Source organism: Amphiura filiformis, chromosome 13, assembly GCF_039555335.1.
Source record: "Amphiura filiformis chromosome 13, Afil_fr2py, whole genome shotgun sequence".
Lineage (NCBI taxonomy): Eukaryota > Metazoa > Echinodermata > Ophiuroidea > Amphilepidida > Amphiuridae > Amphiura > Amphiura filiformis.
The window spans coordinates 26,432,923-26,454,726 of record NC_092640.1 but is presented as its reverse complement, the minus strand read 5'-3'; the positions used below and the strand labels follow the sequence as shown (position 1 = coordinate 26,454,726).

General features: G+C 36.4%; 1 protein-coding gene across 2 annotated transcripts in view; it reads left to right on the top strand.

Moving 5' to 3' along the window:
* Positions 1-21,804, top strand: part of LOC140168169 (band 3 anion transport protein-like) — a 93,699-nt gene that overhangs the window by 68,083 nt on the left and 3,812 nt on the right. For both annotated transcript variants that reach the window (XM_072191498.1, XM_072191499.1), the window contains 4 exons: positions 741-907; positions 3,332-3,585; positions 4,553-4,722; positions 11,983-12,156. In XM_072191498.1, the coding sequence (XP_072047599.1) occupies positions 741-907; positions 3,332-3,585; positions 4,553-4,722; positions 11,983-12,156 (765 nt within the window). The remainder of the gene's footprint in view (positions 1-740; positions 908-3,331; positions 3,586-4,552; positions 4,723-11,982; positions 12,157-21,804) is intronic.

Genomic DNA, 21,804 nt, shown 5'->3' with positions numbered 1-21,804 from the left:
AAACCTGCAAACGACAGTTCTATGCAAGCGTGGCTGGATAGTTTTCACCATGATGTGCCAGTGATGTCAGTGCACATTCCCTTTGGTGCAGCTTCAAATCACTAGCATTTGCTCAACTCGCTAGTGTACATACCGGCACGCGCTTAAAGACGCTACATAGATGAGCGAGCAAAACAGCTGCCTCATAGCATTGATGTCACTGCCACATCAGGGTGGAAAATGGTATAATCTCTGCCTCCTCCTGTCTGGCTGTCTGCCTCTTGTCTTCTGTCTGTCTGCCTCTGTCTCTTTTGTCTATATTTGCATTGTCACATTTCTTCTGTCATTGTATTTATGCATTGATGCCTGTCTTTTCTCTCTGTGTCCTTAATTTTTGTTCTCTGCATCTTGCCTCGCCCTGTCTCTCACATATAAATAATGGGTTTATTATATTCTTTATTCCCAATAGAAATTAGACATATAAATAATGGGTTTATTTATTATATGCTTTATTCCCAATAGAAATTAGACATATAAATAATGGGTTTATTATATGCTTTATTCCGAATAGAAATTAGACATAAATAATGGGTGTATTTTATGCTTTATTCACAATAGAAAGTAGACATAAATAATGGGTTTATTATATGCTTTATTCCCAATAGAAATTAGACCTATAAATAATGGTTTTATTTTATGCTTTATTCCCAATAGAAACTAGACATAAATAATGGATTTATTATATGCTTTATTCCCAATAGAAACTAGACGTGCCCAATGGTCTAGTACCAACAGATCAGTGCAAGCGTGGCTGGATAGTTAACCCACTAGGCATGGCCAAACCAATGCAAGTGTACTGGATGTTTGCTGCCGTATTGCCTGCATTATTAGCATTTATTCTTATGTTTATGGAAACACTTATAACAGGGTGAGTTTGTAAAGTAACGGGGGTGAATTTTTAACCCCATGAGAACAATCAGCAACGTTGATAGAATAATTTCACTGCGCAAAAAAAATTGGGGTGAATTATTTGCAAAGCTCCATTCTGATAGGTGATTAAAGTGAAGATATCATGTAATTGACCAATCAAAGGCAATGTTAGATCGGCAGGTAGTGCTCAGGGGGTTAATATGCTCGAAATGCTTATAACATGAGTTTGTAATGGGATGAGTATATCATTATGAATTCGGCAGACGGCCGAATCCGGATTCAGCTTTTGGTAGATTCATTTTACGCATGCATTATTTTGAATTCGAGAACAAGGGATCAATATTGTACATAATAGAAGGCAGCATATCGATTTTTTAACGGAGATCAGACGATAACAGCATGATAAGTAATCTAAAGAGGGCGGCATTACAGGGTTAGCTAATGGTGCATAGCAGTACGGTCAACGGCGATAACCGTTAAAATATCGATATGCTGCCCTCTTTAGGTAAAGCATTGATCCAATGTTCTCTAATTCAAAAATAATGCATGCGTAAAATGAATTTACCAAAAGCCGAATCCGGATTCGGCCGTCTACCGAATTCATAACGATATGAAAGGGGGAAATGGATGCTGTGCTGATATGATATGTTATATGCAGATTGTAAATAAGAACAAAAATGATCAAAATGATATCCAGAGATGAGGATTGGAATCCGTATCATTTAATCATCAGTATGGAATGGAACAGCATGGAATGTAGATATCACGGCACTAAAGTCATTATTGACTAATTTTTTTCCTGCATTTGTAGGCAATCGGCATGATTTGGGATATTCCAGTTGAAATCCATATACACCCCTATGGAAGACATTACCTTAATTTTCATACACAACATATATCTGCATGTGCTACACAGTGTATGAGAGGGGTGGGAAGGAATTCTACAATTTTATTTATGTACTGCTTGAAGCAGAGTCTGCTTAACAATCGGAGAAATTATCTCTGATAAATTAACCATACAGTAATTGAACATAATTGCAGGACTCTTGACCTTATAGGAACTTTTTGGGATAGGTTCGGTGGTTTTGATGTGATGGGTCACATTGTGTAGAAATAAGTAGATCACATTACTAAATGCAGATGACACAATCTGATCCAACTGGGCCAAAGGAGGGAATTTTGACAATTGAGTTATCATCATGGATGAAAAAGATAACAGACCGCGTACAAGCAGTCAAAGTCTCAGCATCACCCAATAATGAGGGCCGATTGGTCCATGAAATGCGACAGGCAAAAGTGCTACGCACTTGTCCGGTATTTTAAAGGTTTGTTGCATAATCGCGAAGGCATGCAACACTGGCATGATTTTTAGACACGGCACAATCGAACAATCGGCCCTCATGAATATGCGAGAATTCACAGCATAGAATGCATGAGGACATTGACTGTTGATACATGGTCTGTAGAAGTCTGTGGTTATCTTCATCAACTTGCACAGCAACCAAGGGATTTTTGGTTTGATTTGTTGTAAATCCCTCCTTTTTAAGGAGCACCAAGCTAATTCAGCTTGTGGTCAAAGTAAGGTAGTTCAGTCAAAGTTGGCATTCCCAAAAAAAAAAAAAAAATCTTATGCAGTTCATTGTTTTTGTCTCCCTATTTCAAATTGAGCCTGGTTGCAACTGACTGCATCACATTTATCATATGAAATGTAGGGATGTAAATTGTGTGACATGATCTGATCCACTCAGACCAAAGTGGGAAATTTTGAAAATTGAGTTACAACCATTTATAACATGCTCAGTACCTATATTTACTGATATTGAAATTTCCACATCCTTGGTATAGTACTTAGTTGCAAAATTATGAACTATTTTTATATATCCAATATGTTTTTTATTGTTTTTTGCTCCATATCTCAATTTCATTATTGCCAACTTGCTCTGATTGGAATTTTGATTTGATTTGTTCGGGTTTGACAATCCTGGATAGCCCAAGAAAGCCTCTATTGAAGCTTATTTCCATTGGGGTCCATTTGAACACTGGGACTGGTTGGGAACAGTCGGGGGTTAACACCCTACTCTTTTCGAAACTGGCTGTGAGGTACAGGTACAGGTATGGCTCTCTGTACACAGGACTGACATTTAACATCCCCGTCAAAGGACAGAGTACCTTCATGATTCTTTTTCCCAAATCTAAATGAACCATGGGGAGAGTGGAAGTCTTAATTTAATCTATAAAGGTTGCCAATTAATTTCAGACATTTTTCCCCAAGTCAATATCCCAGCAAATCTCCACCGCCGGGAATTGAACCCGGGACCTCATGAACTAAAGTTAAATACCCTAATCATTAGGCCACGCTCTCCCCAGATCAGACCATGTCACAATATTGATCCTCATAATTTGTTCTGTTTTGCTTTTATAGGTTAATCGTAAACAAGAAAGAGAATAAACTTGTAAAAGGCTCAGGCTTCCATCTAGATCTACTCATAATAGGAGGGCTGGCTTGTTTTAACTCCATCCTAGGCCTGCCCTGGGTATGGGCCGCAACTGTCAGGTCAGTGACCCATACGGGGGCGCTGACAGTGTTCAGCAAAACGCACGCTCCTGGTGAGAAACCCAAGTTGGTATGTGTGTATGAGCAGCGAGTCACCGCTTTCCTGGTCAATTTAATAATAGGTAAGTGTGGATATGAAACAGAAGTGGAAGCTGCGATAGCTGCTCTGTGAACATTTGGCGATTCACACACAGTTTTTGTACTCATCTACACACGGTAGGTACACATGGCAGCTATTGCACTTACCTACTTTTGGCACTGAGCAGTCAATATGTTCTTGTCATATTTAGGTAGATTTATACCTGCATTTATATTCTGTAGTGTCTTCTCCATCAAACACATCACATTAACAATACTAACGCTAAAACAATAAGTTCCCCAGGACCCATATGTGGCTCAATTACGTGGCACACTAATGGGCCCAACCCCATTGATGTGCATTTTGCCTCTTAAGTGCAGGTATATATTTGACTATATATATAAGCCCACTGCAGCGGGCAAGTTGAGCCACTCAATATTCAATAACTGTGTGTATCAGTAATAAGAATATCAAGCATTGGATGTTCTATGGCAAAGCTCCTGAACTCCTTCAACATCTGTTACCAGATCATATAATGAGCTGTCAAGATCTCACCTGGTCAGCCACCAGAAGTCATTCCTTCCATCCTCAGCTCACCTATGGAATGCTCTACCTGATCCAATTACCTGATAGCAGCTGTTCATACCTTGCATAGTTCAGACATTAAAAAAAGCATCGCAATGCACAGTGCTGTCAGATGACAAGAATCTTTGTCTACAACCATGACAACTCGTACAACAAATATTGAATACAGATAACAGATATCGGTCATAGGTGGCTGTATACCCAACACCTCCTTGTGTACTCATCTAGATTGGTTCATTTAGAATTAAGAGAGTAAAAAATAAAATATGAAAGAAATTTTTTAAAAGCTGACCAGACAGTAGTGTATGATGCGTATGATGTTTAACCGGAAAACCTTTTTTTTTCTCTCCTGTTTCACCAATCAAATAATTTTTTATGATGAGTTCTTCTTTACGCATCACACATTTGTCCACCTGTCTATATAGGTTTATCAATTGCCTTGGCTCCATTACTTAAGCAAGTGCCCTTAGCAGTACTATTTGGCGTCTTCCTCTACATGGGAGTAAGTTCGCTAAATGGAATACAGATGGTAGAGCGATGTGAACTCTTATTGATGCCTGTGAAGCACCACCCTGATGTGTCATTTGTCAGAGGGGTAAGTGGGAGTGATATCACTCAATGTAATGGCAAGTGAGTGGCTTTTTATAGAGTGGGTATTCTTACATAGTTTTATATAAAATGATTAAAGCCATATGTAACATTTGCTGAGGATGACGCCCTCAATATTTTTTTTTAATTCTGGTTTTTACACGATTGTAATGTACTTTAGTAAACACAGATACACTGCAAAAATTAAGACTTTATGTGCCGTAATAAACATGTATATGCGATGTTCATAACACAGTACGTACACGGCATGCGGGACACATCAAAGGATCGTATAGACTATGCCATAGTCTATTTTTGATAAATAAAAGCATGTTAATCATGATGAAAGCATTCAGTTGAACTCGAAATTATACTGATATTTATTACATCAAAATATATACTAGTATAAAATTGTTATGAAAAAGTTTATATAATTATATTAGTGACAGTAAAAGTAAAGTGTACGTAGGCTTATATTATTGAATGCAACATAAATTATCATCATGTCATAATTGTATTGGCACTTCACTGAACAATTCTGATTTTAAAATCTCCAAGTTTATTAATCGCGAAATTCCAGGTTCAAAATAGACTATGGACTTCCAATTTTAAACGCGATTTTGAGTGGGCAAAGTCCCTAACCCTCACACTGTCAATCACACTTGTTTATCAATCAAATTTAACCGCAAGCAAATACAATACGCGCCATGCACTTAGTGACGCTGCTTCATGCAATTACACCACACAATGGCGGCAGACTTGTGAATCCAGTAGATATTAATGGTAATGATAGGTAACCGGAGGAATTAAACCATAACGAGATCTGGGCGACCAATCACAAGCCAGATCCATTTAAAGATGCATTACATCATGGCCAATTTTAGTAGGCCAGATTTCCGACAATCTCATCCATAGAAGCTCATAGACAGCCGTGTTAAGCATCTCTGACCGCAGTCCAATGTCAGTAGTCCACTTGGGGATCTAACAAACAGAGGGTGTAGGGTGACTAAAAAGATCAGATGTGAAAATCTATCAATTGTGCACACATTAATTAAATCAGAGTTTTAAGCTCAAATACAATACCCAGAATATAATGCAGAATGGGCAAGTGGACTACGGGGTAGTCTAAGGATCGTATAGCATTACGACCGTCGGTGTAACACGCATTACAATTTCTTTTGCTTTACCTCACATGTTCGGCTCAAAATTAAAAAGGGGACATATCTGACAGCAAAAGCTAACATTTTATGGAAGAGAAATACTATTTTGATAGGAATGTTACAATTATGCATATATGGCTTTGAAGAGATAATTTAAAGCTTCACTATTTTTCACTTGCCTGGAATATTTTTGCTAGCTCGACCAGCAGGAGAAGATGATACTGTGATACTATCTTGTCTACAATCATGATAGTCCTTCTTCCTGATGATGAAGTTATATGATTTACAGAGTGACATCATATCGTTATGAATTCGGCAGACGGCCGAATCCGGATTCGGCTTTTGGTAAATTCATTTTTGGCATGCATTACTTTTGAATTAGAACAAGGGATCAATGCTTTACCTATAGAGGGCAGCATATCAATTTTTTAACGGTTATCGTCTTTGACCGTACTGCGAGTCACCGTTAAATAACCCTGTATGCCGCCCTCTTTTGAATACTTACTATGCTGTTATCATCTGATCTCTGAAGATTGATATGCTGCCCTCTATTATATACAGCATTGATCCCTTATTCTCAAATTCAAAAGGTATGCATGTGTAAAATGAATTTACCAAAAGCTGAATCCGGATTCGGCCGTCTGCCGAATTCATAACGATATACTGCACCAAAAAGTATCCGCACACTTGGAAAAAATCCTAATTTTAAAACCAAACCATATTTAGGTAAAATAATTTTTTTAATAGATGCGCTATCTAATCATGCACATGACACCCATTGAATACAATGTGACCTCAAGAAGTAAAGTTACAACATTTGATTAGACAGAGAGGTCCAGTTTTAAAAGTTTTTCCAAGTTTTCGGATACTTTATTGGTGCAGTATAGAAGGATGTTATTATAATAACCGATCCATGTAAGGACTCGAAGCTAAGATTAATTGAGTCACAACAAAGGATTGCATTTATATCCTATTTGGGACAACCTACTGGTCCACAGAGAGGGTTGTGCTACATTATAGCATCATTTAATTTATTTATTTATACTTTCTTTAAGCAGGGTAATCCCATCAATGAAAACACTGATCTTCCTGGGGGCCCTGCAAGAGCCGTACATTTACAAATTAAAATACAACTTAAATAATATTTATAGTAGTGCATGTACATGAGGAAAAATATACATAGTTAAATATGAAATAATTATGAGTACATTATGAATTAAATTATCTTGGTTGAGGTGCACAATGTAGCATTCTTAAGCATGGAGAGACTCATTGTATTATAGTTACTACGAATGTTAGATGGAAGATCATTCCATATTTTAACAGCTCTAACATTAAAAGTACGCTTACCAGAGTTAGAGCTCCATTTTGGTTGATAAAGCATATTTGAAATTTGGCCTCTGGTTGCAACATTATGTACAGAATGTGTAAATGTAAAGTTAGATGATAAGTATGAAGGCGCTTGATCTTTAATACATTTTAAAACAATAACTAACAAATGATTGTACCACCTTTTGTCAAGCTTAATCCAATTTAACTTATCCATCATTTCATCTGTTGGTGTTCTAATATCAGCTGACAAAATAATTCTTGCAAGTCTGTTCTGGAGGATTTGGAGAGAGTTTGCAAGTTCTCCAGAACAATTTGACCATACAGGGCTGCAATAATCAAAATGGGGTAGTGCGAGAGCATTTGCCAGCATGGTCAGAGTTGACTCTGGAAGATAATACTTAATACGATTTATGACACCACATCTTTTAGAAATATTTTTAGAAACATAATTGATATGGTTAGACCATGTTAAGTTTGAATCAAATATAACACCAAGGTATTTAAACTGGTCAACCTTTTCAATGGTTTGATCACAATAACTTAACTTAATATCATCAAATTTAGATAGAACATGCCATGTACCAAATATCATAAATTTAGTCTTTTGATATTCAAAGTTAAGTGGTTTTTTGAAACCAATCAGCAATATCATTCAAATTATTTTCAAGATCAGTTTGAAGTTGAGATGCAGTTTCTGAAGAACAAAGAAGGGTAGTATCATCAGCATACATCACAGATTTACATGATACACTTTGTGGTAAAGTATTTACAAAAATTATGAAGAGAAGTGGTCCTAAGATAGACCCTTGAGGTATACCTATGTTTACAGGTTTAAAGTCAGAAAGAACCGAGTTAATATTTACACACTGATTTCTATTACTCAAATAAGATTTGAACCATTCAAGTTCATATCCATTAACACCATACATACAAAGTCTATTTAAAAGTAGATTATGATTCACAGTGTCAAAGGCTTTCTTCAAGTCAAGAAAAATAGCACCTACAGCACGATTTATTATTCATATTTTTCAAAATATAATCTTGAACATCAAGTAAAGTAGTGGCACAAGAATGATTAGGACGAAAACCAGATTGACTTGGGGAAAGAATGCCTTTGACACTGAGATAGTCATAAAGTTGATTATTAATTGCACGTTCAATAATTTTTGAAATGATAGGTAGAACTGATATAGGGCGATAGTTGCCAACATCACCTTTATCGCCATCTTTGTATATCGGTGTTACCTTGGCTCTCTTCCAATCAGTTGGAAATGTTGATGAATAAAGTGAGAGGTTACAAATGTAAGCAATAGATTCACAAATAATAGGAGAGGCTAACTTGAGAAGTTTGATATGAAAACCATCAAGACCTGTTGCTTTATCATTTGAAAACTTACAAATTTGTTCATGAACAAAGTCGGAGGTAATTGTACTGAAATTGAAATTAACCTCAGAAGACGAGCATGATTCACCTATGTCTTCATTAATGTCATCAAAATTACTTGCAAGAGTAGTGCCAACTGATGTGAAATAAGTGTTAAATTCATTAGCAGTATCTGTAGCATTTAAACTTGTCCCATTCTTTTGTATATTAGCGACATTTACTTTGACTTTACTTGGAACAACTTTCTTAATTGCTTGCCATAACTTTTTGGGATCATTTATATTATCATTAATGGCATCAGTACAGTGTTTCTTTTTAAGATATCTGTTACGAATATTACATTTATTACGAAGTGCTTTTGCCATTTCCCAGTCACTAGGGTCATTAGTTTTGTGAGCTTTCTTAAAATAATAATCTCTATCCTTACTTAATTTGATAAAATCATCAGTTATCCAATCAGGCTTATGACTCTTAATTTTTTTGTCTTGAATTGGAGCATGAGTATTACAAACTTGATCAAATAGAGATTTCCAAACATCCCATGCAACATCAACATTTTCATAATTTTCAATAACATTCCAGTTTATATTTTTGACATCAGAAATAAATTTGTTTTCATCAAAGTTCCTAAAAGACCTAGCTTTAATTATTTTTGGAGCATGCTTGATCTTTTTCTGTTTTCTTACTAAGTAAATAAGATTATGATCACTGATGCCAAGACTATGCACACCAGAAGAAATGATTTTATCAAATTGTGAAACAAATGCTAGATCAATAATAGTCTTACTTTTGTCAGTTATTCTTGTATGCTCCTTAATCAATTGCTTAAGTTGAGAATGGTTGGCAAGTTTAGTTATTTTCTTAGATTCGCTTGGCTTTGAGATATCGATATTGAAATCACCTACAATAATGACTTCATCATACATTGAAACACATTTTTGGAAAACCTGATCTAGTTTGTCAATGTATTCAGCCTTAGCATCAGGCTTTCGATACACAGTTCCAAGAATGATTGGTTTAGTGTGTGGTAAATTGAGTTCAATCCAAAGTGCTTCAATATCATTATCATTGAGAATATCATTGTTTTTAAAGTTAATACATTCTTTTACATAACATACAATCCCACCATGTCCCATAAAAGTTCTATCAATACGACTTAAATTGTAACCAGAAATATTGATTTCATTGTCATCAATGTCACTTGTTAACCATGTCTCAGTGAGACACAAAATATCAATATTATTTGAATTAAGTAATAAGTTGATGTGATCAACTTTGTATCTCAGACTTCGCACATTGAGATGAGCTATTTTTAATCCATTCTTAATTTTTAAACCATTCTTAAGAGCACACTCAAAATCAATACAAAAATCACTAAATGGAAGTTCAGTAAAACAGACCCTTGTGAAGCATGAGTCACACCACCAATTTTCCAGTCTACTACATGGCATCACATTGGCACAGTTTGAATGGAATTTCAAATCACATTTAGAACAAGTTACACTTACACATGCATGAGATAAAGATGGCTTAATTTTGCATAAACAAGTACCACACATTTCATAATTTTTCTTATTACGGTTTTTCTTAAATGTACCCTTGGCATTACTTGTACAAATAGTATTTTCTGCATTTTGTATATCAAACTTTTCTTCACAAGAATTCTGATTATTTGTTGTTGCTTGTTTATCACATGAAATGTTTACATTATTATTTACAATATTGTCACTTTTCAAGATTACTGAATCTTCACTAACAATATCAATATTTATATTGTTATCAACAGAAACTACCTTGCTCTCATAAAGTTTCTGTACATAAGAAAATCCATATGTGGAAAGTACAAGTTATTTTTTAAGAAGTTGATGAAGTTTAGCGCAAGAAGTGAGGTACCGCGTCCATTTAGATGTAGTCGATACTTATCAGTGTCTGAGATGTGTTCATCTCTAATATTGTCATTGTTAATATAGGACAACGAATAATGTTTACACAAATCGCGAACTCTTGCATTGTATTCCTTTATCCATATCTGTCGTGCAAACATATTTCTGCGTAGTAAGAGATGAAACTGCGATGTGAACATTTGGTGACGTTATACGAATGGTAGTAATCAAATTAGTTAACAAAGAAATACATTCATGTGTCATACATTTAGATAAATTGTTTGTCCCACAGTGAATGATGATGGACACAGGCTGTTCCTCCTTAATCATTTCTGGTATCATTTTGGTCCAAAGTTGGAGTTTACTGCCAGGTATACATTTGTTTATCACTCTGTACTTCCTGGACATGCGCCTACCTACCACACCCTTAGGTATAGAGTCCCCAATTATTAAAACAGTTCTCCGCTGTTCAGGTTGTGAGTTTGATGAATCTGACTTCTTAGGAGTTGTAGATGCAGTGGTATCTGGCTTATTTGGAGTAGCTCGGGGTGTAGCTCTGGAGCATGGAGATTTGGTTGACTTCTGGGATGCAGGTTTAGAGTTAGCTGAATTGCAGGATGTTGGCAAGTGCTGGAAAGATGATGGAGCAGGAGTATGCTTTATGCCTGTAGATGCAGATGATGGAGCAGGAGTATGCTTTGTAGATGTAGTTTTCCATGGCAAGGGGATAGGGGGAAAATCATCCAAGTCATCTGGGGTTTCATCTGGGGTTTCATCCACTTCTAAAACACTGAAGGGATTGCTGGTGGGGATGGTAGGAACATGGACAGTACATGTATCAGGAAGAGGGGCTGTAGGTTCAGATTCATGTTGCATAGTGGTAGGCCTACTGTTCACAATCACATTTGGTGGTTTCGTTGGGCTTGACACAGAAGTGTCCGTAGAGGGGTGTTGTTCTGAGGCTGAGCTGGTTTGTGAATCACTATTTTGATCAAGATCCTCTGTTTAATGATTTTATTGTGTCAATCATATGACATCGTCAGAGAGGACTGTAATTTGGTTCACCTCAAGTTTGGTGACGTACATGTTTATTTCACTCGCTGCAATATCAAATCATGCACATAAAGTTAAATCCGCTGAGTGTACACGCACACATACAGGGGCGGTTTGTTGATCAGCATGCTTGCGGCACAACCGCAAAAAAGCATTGATGTCAAATTATATCAATATTGTGGGTTGTGTGGCTGTTTTAAGATCATCTCAATTTCTTCTCAACTCTATCACCTTCTACCTCAAATTCTTACACTTTCATCTATCTGTAGCATTATCATTTACTTATTTTCATCTCATTATGCACCAGCTTACCATCATTGTTTGACTGGTTTATGTGTTTTATTTTGATCACCTCTTTCTTAACCCCTATCTTAGCACCAAAAATCTCAAAGTGGTATGCTTTTATCCTACATCTATATAACATTACCATTATTACTTATTTTCATCCCATATAGTTGAGGACATGGCGAATGCACCTGTTCACGATAATCCAGTTGGGGTGCGTAGCTATCCTGTGGATCGTCAAGATCACCCCAGCAGCACTGGCATTCCCATTCTTTCTCATCTTACTAGTGCCTCTCAGACGGAATGCTCTAACTCGGATCTTCACTGATAAAGAACTTAGTGCGGTGAGTAAAAACAGCTATTTGTTCACCGCTATTTCTGAATTGGGACCTCATGGTAGTATATGATTTGCATGTCAAAGAGTGTGCGGGTCAAATATTATATTTAGAATTTTGGCGTAGTGCGTGTTAGAATATGACCGTTGCTGGGTCAACAGGCTCACACTTTCTTTGTTACGAACCACTGATTGAAACGATCATAGCACAAAGCCTATGACATATCAAAATTCAAAACAGGTGTATGAGCCCAGGCTTGAACCAGTGACCAATGGTTATATTACTAACGTGCACTACGTCAGCGAATACTGTACACTTTTGACATTCAAACGTCATTTAATTAATTCCGTGTCAATAGCCTTGTAACTGCCACAACTGACAAGTTAGGGTGCCCGTGATAGCTTGCATGTACTGCACATGCACAACACGGCTGTACATGATCTCGTAGGAAAACATGTTGTGCAGTCACATACATGCATGTTATATACACTTGTTGCATGCACAGAAAAAAACTCCATACATTTCCAATACAGGGAAGGTTTTAGTTCTGCTGATATAGCAATTGGTGTAATTAAGATAATGACATGACTCATGAGCATGCTTGACATATTAAAAATACAGTTGTAGTGATTTTATGTGTGTTTGGTATGAAAGTAGAAAATTTGCTCTAAATTAAAAGAAATAGGACTATTTTTGCAGAGGTAAAATGCAAAAAAAAATTAATCAAGATAAAGGGGTCATAGATAAATGTGACCCGACCTGACAAGACCAGGAACAAGTCGCATTTATGACATTTCATGATTTGAATAAAAATATAAACATTTAGACTATAAACTTTAAAATGATACCAAAATTATATAAATAGCATCAATTACTTTTCAAGATATGGATAATTTTATAAATGATACCTTGATATTTTGGCCAAATTGCTTTTCTGAGTAATGGACCAATTAGTTTCCTGCATTACAGGATTGAACAGGGATTATCATAGTCTGTTATTTATTGCTTAAATAAACCTCTTTTTAATAAGGATTTGCAAGTCCATTTAGTCCCACAGTCAAATACCATGAAATTAAGAATTCCAAAAACCTCATTTTTATGGTAATGTCATCTTTAAAGGCCTATAACTCAAAAACATGTCTGGCGACTTGTTCCGGGTTTTGTTGGAGCTGGTCACATATGTACACCAGATGGCTGTAACGTAACTGTGACCCATGTTTGTGGCATGTCCCTGCATTATGGCCATGTTCTTCATGTATACTTTAATATCTACATTTGCCTAAGATGCATTTAACATTCTTTTTGCACTATATTATTTTACATATTATATTCTGCTAACTGCTGGTGATATATATATTCATCATATCGTTATGAATACGAATCCGGATTCGGCTTTTGGTAAATTCATTTTACGCATGCATTATTGTTTAATTAGAGAACATGGGATCAATGCTTTACCTAAAGAGGGCAGCATATCGATATTTTAACGGTTATCGTCGTTGACCGTACTGCGATGCACCGTTAGCTAACCCTGTATGCCGCCCTCTGTTGATTACTTATGCTATTATTGTCTGATCTCCGTTAAAAAATTGATATGCTGCCCTCTATTATGTACAATATTGATCCCTTGTTCTTGAATTCAAAAGTAATGCATGCGTAAAATGAATTTACCAAAAACCGAATCCGGATTCGGCCGTCTGCCGAATTCATAACGATATTATTGCGTATATTCGTATAATGCTTTTCTGTATCATATTATTTTATGTACTTCTTATTTTTACTATATAATTACAGCTAGATGGGTATAAATAAAGTTTATAACAAGCTATATAAGTGCAAAGGTATAGTGAGTTTAATTCACCGTATTCATTCTATTTACCGCCCATGCTCCTATAAGCGCCCACCCAGCGACTTTACTACACATGATCCGCCATCATTATGTACAGGATTCAAATACACAATGATCCTCCCATCATTATTCAACTATACATGTATCAAAAACAGAACCATGTATATATAATATCCATATTTTGGACCATTTTTACATATGATTTTTACATATCATTTTACAATGATGTAAACAATATAAATAGTAAGCGGCCAGCCAAAATGACTTTGTTATAAAATACCTTTGGTGGTTAATGGAACGAATACGGTAGTTCAGAAATTAATAGCCTTGCTGAGTGTTAAGTTCAGACTTGACTTGAGGAAGAAATTATCAAGTGTGTATCTCTACTATATCAGAATCGTAAGCAAATGAACCTTTCTTGACATAACTGAATCGTAGACGATGGGCTATCAATCCATACACCACCTATGGAATACATGACATTAATCTTTCACACAGGGAGTGTGAATTTCAGATGGGGTCACCTGAATGGATGACTCCATTTGAAATCTATACACCCCCAATGTGAGATTAAGGTCATGTCTTTCATAGGGGGTGTATGGATTTCGACTGGAATAGCCATGGTATTATACCATTGTAAGATGCAGTGTGGTGCATCCTTCATGTTACAGAATTTCTAGATGTCATTTAAATTCAAAATTGTTAGAACTATGTTGATACCCGCTTGGGAAATCGCTTTGTCCATGTATAATGATGATAATGATGACAAAATTGCAGTATGGTCTTTACTGGTTTTTACCATCTGATCTATGTTAGCTGACAGAAATCAATGCTTGAGGGTGATGGGGAGGGGTGTACTTGAATTGTATTTTCACGGATCATACCCATATTTGTTGTTTTTAGACGAGCTTTGTTGAAAACATGGACCCACGTGGTAGCGCCAGGAATTTTTTTTCGGGGGAGGGGAGGGGGGGGGGAGTGAATTTCAGGGGGAGCAAAACCAACAAATTTTATGTAAAATTACTGCAAAAATTTGACATTTTTGTAATGTTGGGTTTTTACTGGGGGAAGAGTTCCGACTTTGGGGGAATTTACCCCCATGCACTCCCTGGCACCATCACTACCCATGTGTACAGATTTTCTGTGAAAAACCTACCTCCTAGGAAATTGTTGTGATAATAGACCCATTTGATCTCACACCACCAAATCAGAGTCCCATAGAGATATGTGCTAAATTTGCCTTAAGAAAACGTCATTTTTTCTTCACAGGAGCGACTCAGTTTTAAGCGACAGCTATGATGGTTGAAATCAGCCCTTGCCTGATCCCTCTGGCTGGGAAAAATATAGGTTGACCGTCATTATTTTTTACGACTGGCCCTCAAAGTCTACGATGTCTGGGAATTTCCTATTTTTCAGGCAAAACCATGCCGGTGTTTCTGTAAAGAAAAGGCTGCTTAAAATCATTAAAAGTTATTCGATCTCTCCCATCTGTGGTACACTTGCAGGAATTAATATTACTAATCATGACCAATCCAAATTTGGCTAAAATTATGCAAATTTCTGCTCATTTTAATGCTTATATTCAGAATCAATGGGTTTTTCTGAGAAGTGAAATTCAAGGGCGCACAACCATATATACTATTTGGTGGTGTGAAATCTGAATGATGCAACATGTTTCTGATTATCCTTAATTTCAGACTATTTTAATCTAATTAATTTATTTTTAGCATAATTTGAGCAAGAAGCTGGTTAAATTTTTTTTTTTCAAGCAGAATCATTGTGTCTGTGACATCTGCTATCTACTGAAGATAGCATTGTGATTACCATGTTAAAAATTCACCAAGACTTAGGCTTTCAGCAATTTACAGTCAAGAGGGACAAGTAACCAGGCAGACACACAAAAACAAAGAAGAACATGACCACAATGTCTGAATTATAAGTGTTGAATTTATATGGCCTATTAGTGAAATCTTAAATCTAACCCCCCCCAAGCTTACCTGATCCATAGACACATTTTATGAGCTCCAACCAGTGCCCTAGCCCACGTGCCACCATATACTGATGTCTTCTACATCTGGCACTGAGTCATTGCATACCATCATGATTGTAAACATTACCTGGGTTACCAGTAGTGGAATCATAAGCTTAATTAGCCTACCCCCCCTCAACACACAAACCGTAAGCTTACCTGATCCAGGCGCCTATTTCATGAGTTCCGACCAGTACCCTAGCACCATACTGCAATGTCTTCTCTATCTGGCACTGAGTCATTGCATGCCATTGATGATGTAAGCTTACATAATATTATGATTACATTGCATGGGCCTAAGTCACTCTACGAAATGGAATCTTTCACTCAAACACACATTTTGGGTCATAAACTCACCTTAGCACTGGTATATTAGTAGCAAATGTTGCAGTTCTCTTCAATTTTAGCCTTTAATTACATAACTTCAGTCAATGCACTTCTTCGGTGAATCCAAACATGAATTAGGCACAGGGCTAACTTGCTCAATCAAAAGTTGAGACTCACACACACAGCTCCATTCAGATCTCACACCACCAAATCAGAGTCCCATAGAGATATGTGCTAAATTTGCCTTAAGAAAACGTCATTTTTTCTTCACAGGAGCGACTCAGTTTTAAGCGACAGCTATGATGGTTGAAATCAGCCCTTGCCTGATCCCTCTGGCTGGGAAAAAATATAGGTTGACCGTCATTATTTTTTACGACTGGCCCTCAAAGTCTACGATGTCTGGGAATTTCCTATTTTTCAGGCAAAACCATGCCGGTGTTTCTGTAAAGAAAAGGCTGCTTAAAATCATTAAAAGTTATTCGATCTCTCCCATCTGTGGTACACTTGCATGAATTAATATTACTAATCATGACCAATCCAAATTTGGCTAAAATTATGCAAATTTCTGCTCATTTTAATGCTTATATTCAGAATCAATGGGTTTTTCTGAGAAGTGAAATTCAAGGGCGCACAACCATATATACTATTTGGTGGTGTGAAATCATTTGGGTGGCACAATCCCATATACTTCAACATGGAAGTATGTTAACACCTACCCAAAAGGAGGCATTGAGTGATTTAATACACAGGTTACTCAAGTTGCATAGATCTCTCAAAATCTGCACCAAAATTGGTTCACTGCTTTACATGAAACATGACATGAAGGATGCACCAGGCTTGTTCAACCCAGTATGTCGCCAATTTCCCACAGGATGTGGAGATACCTACTTGATAATTCTGTTAATTTCCTACAAAAATATTGAGATGCCAAGTTCTTGCAATTTGGTTAAGCTAGATCCTGCATGTCTGTCCTTCCAATAAGTAGAGTATTTGTAGTTTTAATAGGTAGACTAGTGGCTGTTTTTTGCATTAACCATAATGCAAAGTTAGAATAATAGTAACAAATATGCTTTCTTGCTTGCTTTTTTTATTATCATAAATTAGTTACATTAACGAATCAATCTTTTTTGCTCAATTGATTTGCTTGCTTTCTGTCTCTCTTTCTCTTTTTTCTTCTTTCTTTTTCTTTTTTTTCTACCTTTTTTCTCTATTTTCTATTCTCAAAGTTACATTATTAAATCTTTATTGTTTTCTTCCTCTTTTTTCCGTCGTTCTTGATTGATTGATGGATTGATTGATGATTGATTGATTGATTGTTGATTGATTGATTGATTGATTTTTTGCTTTCTTTCACGTTTTTTCTTTGATTCTTTCCATCATTCTTCTTGCTCGCTTTTTTGTTTTCATCTTTCAATATCACCATTACCATCATCATCATCATCATCATCATCATCATCATCATCATCATCATCATCATCCTGCATCAATATCAGGGCTAATTAGTATTAGTATCATGTTAAATATTTGTGTTTTGCGAATTAGTTTTAATTATGTTTATTTTTTTTTTAATGTGAACCTTTCTTGAAAACAAGAAATTCAAACAAATATGTTGATCTTCCAATTGGGTTTGAATTTTTTTGAAAGTTTATAGCCTTTTGGAACAGTGTATTAGTCCAAAGGGTCGATTAGTCCAAAAAGGGTTAAAGTAGGCACCGGAGTTTTGCGCGGTTCGCGCAAAAGCGCACATTTTCGCGCATTTGGGTGTCCAAAGCGCATTTTGGGTTCCATCGAGAATGTTCACGATTTTGACCCATCGATAAGCTTAAAGTTAAAACTTACGATTTTATGCCCCAAATCGGCAGCATTTACAAGAAAATTCACGCAATATTGGTTCTAACTTCACTTATGTACATCAAAATACAAATAACGATCATTAAACCAAGCATAATGTGGGGAAATTTACCCTTGCTTTCGACATTTCGATCGACGATTTGTGATGGTCGCCATCTTTATTTTTTATTTTTCCAGAAACTGGAAATGAACCCGAAATGAACCGAAGTCGGTCGTAATTGATTGACATGCCATCGCTTTTACCGATGTTTTTTCGTGTTTTGCATTGATAACAGGGGATCACGCATTTTAGCGCATTTTGACCTATTTTTTGGCTGTTTTAAATCGCGCAAAACTCCGGTGCCTAGGTTAAAGTTAGGGTTTAAGGCATTTTATGTTAGGGTTAAGGATGAGGTTAGGGTTATCATTAGTTAGGGATAGGTTAGGGTTATGGTAAGTGTTAAGATTCGAGTTGTGGTTAGATTTTGAGTGAGGGTTAGTATTGGGCTGTTCCAGTTCAAATCCACACTCCCCCTGTGGAAGATTTTGGAAATATCTTCCACAGGGGTAGTATGTTTTTCAAATGTAATTGGTCAGAGTTAATCATTTTGAAACCCATACTCCCCCTGTATTGTGGCTTTACCTCTATCTTCCACAACTGGAGTAAGTATTTCAAATAGAAGTTACCCAATTGTGTATTCTATTCAAAATTGATACTCCCTCTGTGGCAGACTTTAGCTAAATCTTCCACAGGGGTAGTGTGGATTTTAAATGGAATAGCCCATTACAGACCTGCCAACTGTCCCTTTTTTTTTTCTTTCAAAGTGAAAAGAGGTACAGTCCTTCTTTCAGAAAATTTCAGTGATGGCAAATTCAAATGTAAGACCAGCAGAAAATGACGCAAATTTCACGTTATGTTTGCTATAGCATTCTCTTTTGTCTATTGTGATAAATTTAGACCTGCAAAACCTTCCCTGAATTCTGAAAGTATCACACACCTGAACTCTTTGAATTTGTCTGTTCCTGGTTTGGCCTCAATGTCCCTCTTTCTGACTTCGGTAGTTATGGTAAAGATTGGGGTTTATAACTAAGTTATTGGGTTTCAGACTAATGACCTTTTGGACTATCGACATGTAACCAAAATTATGGACTAAACATTTTGTAGCTTAAGTGGACATGCCAGTTCTGGTTTTAAACCCTTGCGCATTATGTCTGATTTCCTCTGCTTTTAGTTCACTAACTTCATAAGGCAGCTATTCATTAAGCATGAGGCAGCTATTATTAATCTAGTCAAGTAGGTAATGGGGTTACGCCATAGATGAAAAATATACAAACCATTCACCAGCAGGCAAAGTCCAGTAATCATCTGTTAATGAGGACCAATCGTTCCATGAAGAACACCCAAAAAAAACCTGCTGAACCAATTCTGTACCTATTAAACTCGTAATTATCAAAGCACAATCTTGACATCTTTTTAGCGTAAATGTGTATAGACACCATAGAGCTAATAATAAATCCTAATACAGCTCCATAATACTAGCCACAAATGGTGTACGTGTGTGTGGTTGTGTTAGACACAGGCGTTCAAACAATCGGCCCTCATGAATATGCGGGAATTCTCAGCATACAAAGCACAGGGACTTTGCCTGTTGATGAATAGTCTGTATATACACAAGAACAAATACAGTCCAACCTCTCTTATCCGGTCATGATGGGACCAAGCATTGGCCGGATAAGTGAAAAATCCGGATAAGTGAATTACATGTAATTCTGCATTCAAAGTCTGAAGTGCTTACTCAAAATGGGGTAATAACACTAAAATATGGTATTTGAGTTATGTATGCCACATAATTTTCCTTCTAAATGCTTCAGTGCATGAAATCAAGTTCTCAAAACATGAAATGCATTTTTTTCTATGAATATTACATATTCGGATAACAGAGAGATCCATATAAAAGAGGTCCAGATAAAAGAGGTTGGACTGAAAACACAACGGGGAATGATTGCTCACTAAAAAGAGGTATCCGTTTTGTGTATTGTATACCCCGAATGTGTATATTAGTACCCAGGCTTTAAAACACTGTTTAGACCTAAAAAAATTGTTTGATTGGCGTAACCCGACCTAAAAAAATTCAATTAAAAAAAAACAAGAAAAAAGTTCCAAGGCCTTTATCAAATGCAATTTACAGCTTTAAAAGTAAAAAAAATCCCTACTTACCTACCCTAATTTTTTTTATGCTACGACAATCAAACAATTTTTTTAGGCCTTATCGGTAGGAGTTGGTAGCCTAGTGGACAAGGCGTCGGACCAGTAACAGAAGTTATAACAGGAGGTATAACTGTATCCTATATAATACATTTCAATAAATCACAATACAATCATAAGATTCTCTTGAGATTAGAACCAGCAATTCAAGAGCCAAGAGGCAAATTGGGCTATTTGTGAAATCCATATACCCCCTATGGAAGACATGATCTTAACTCTCTTCACGCGGGTGTCGACTGCAGACGACATGTTTCAATTTTTTTTTTTAAATTAAAAAATTTCAGAAACATGAATTTTCATGACCATATTTAGAATCAGCCTGAAGAATGCATTAAAAGGAGTACAAACAAGCCTAGTATTGGTTCAGTGGTTCTTGAAATAGCTCTTGATATTTTGAGAAAATATCTCAAAACTTGGGACTTCTTATGTTGAAGCCTATGCCCAGCATGCAGAACATTAATCTCCCACACAAGGGTGCAGTTTTCAAATGGAGTCATCCATTCAGGTAACCCAATCACACTCCAATCACAATCTTCCCCGGGTGTCTTCCATAGGGAGAGTATGGATTTCAACTGGAATATCCATTCCTAGAGCACTGGCCCATGTAATTGTACTCACAGAAAATAGTTTCGTTTTTGTCTCTCTTGAAATATGTTCATGAGAGACCAACTTTCCCATCTGCCCCTCTGTTCATTAATCCATCCGCAGCTGTTTCTTGGTATTTTTAGTGTCTTGGGCTATTTTTGTATCACATTTGTTGAGACAGTTGACAAAATTAACAAGCCAACCAGTGATTGTAGAAGAACATAATTTGCAGGGATGTAATTCTTTGGGAAATTATCGTAATTCTGGAAATTTGGCAAAAAAAAAAAGAAACTGTGGAAATGTAAAAAAAAAATATTGGTTGCCTATATTTTCATGTTGCCCATTTACATCCCTTATATTGTGATTCAAACCTAAAAGAATGCCAAGTTTATTTTCCTTCAATTTATTTTAATCAAAGCCGTATTAATCAAGTTTGTTTAAGGCGAATCGGAGCGGTGCCTGAGACTGCCTGATCTAGCGGTGTTTGTGCCCATAAATAAGCCCACAAATGTGGAAAGGTATGGGTTCAATATGTGAGATCCTAAGGCTCGTTGTAATGGGTTTTATTTTTCCTCCATGTACATGTTTTTTTTAGAAAGAAAAGCTTGGTGAAATGTGTAGGATGGAGAATTTAAGGGATATTCAGTTATTTTGCCAACAAAATAAATTTAAATTTTGACGTCCTTAAATTAAAACCAAGTCTTAAAGCTTTTCACACCAAAAGGTTTCACAAGTCCAATTCAATGAGAAAGGTGACCAATATCCAAAAGA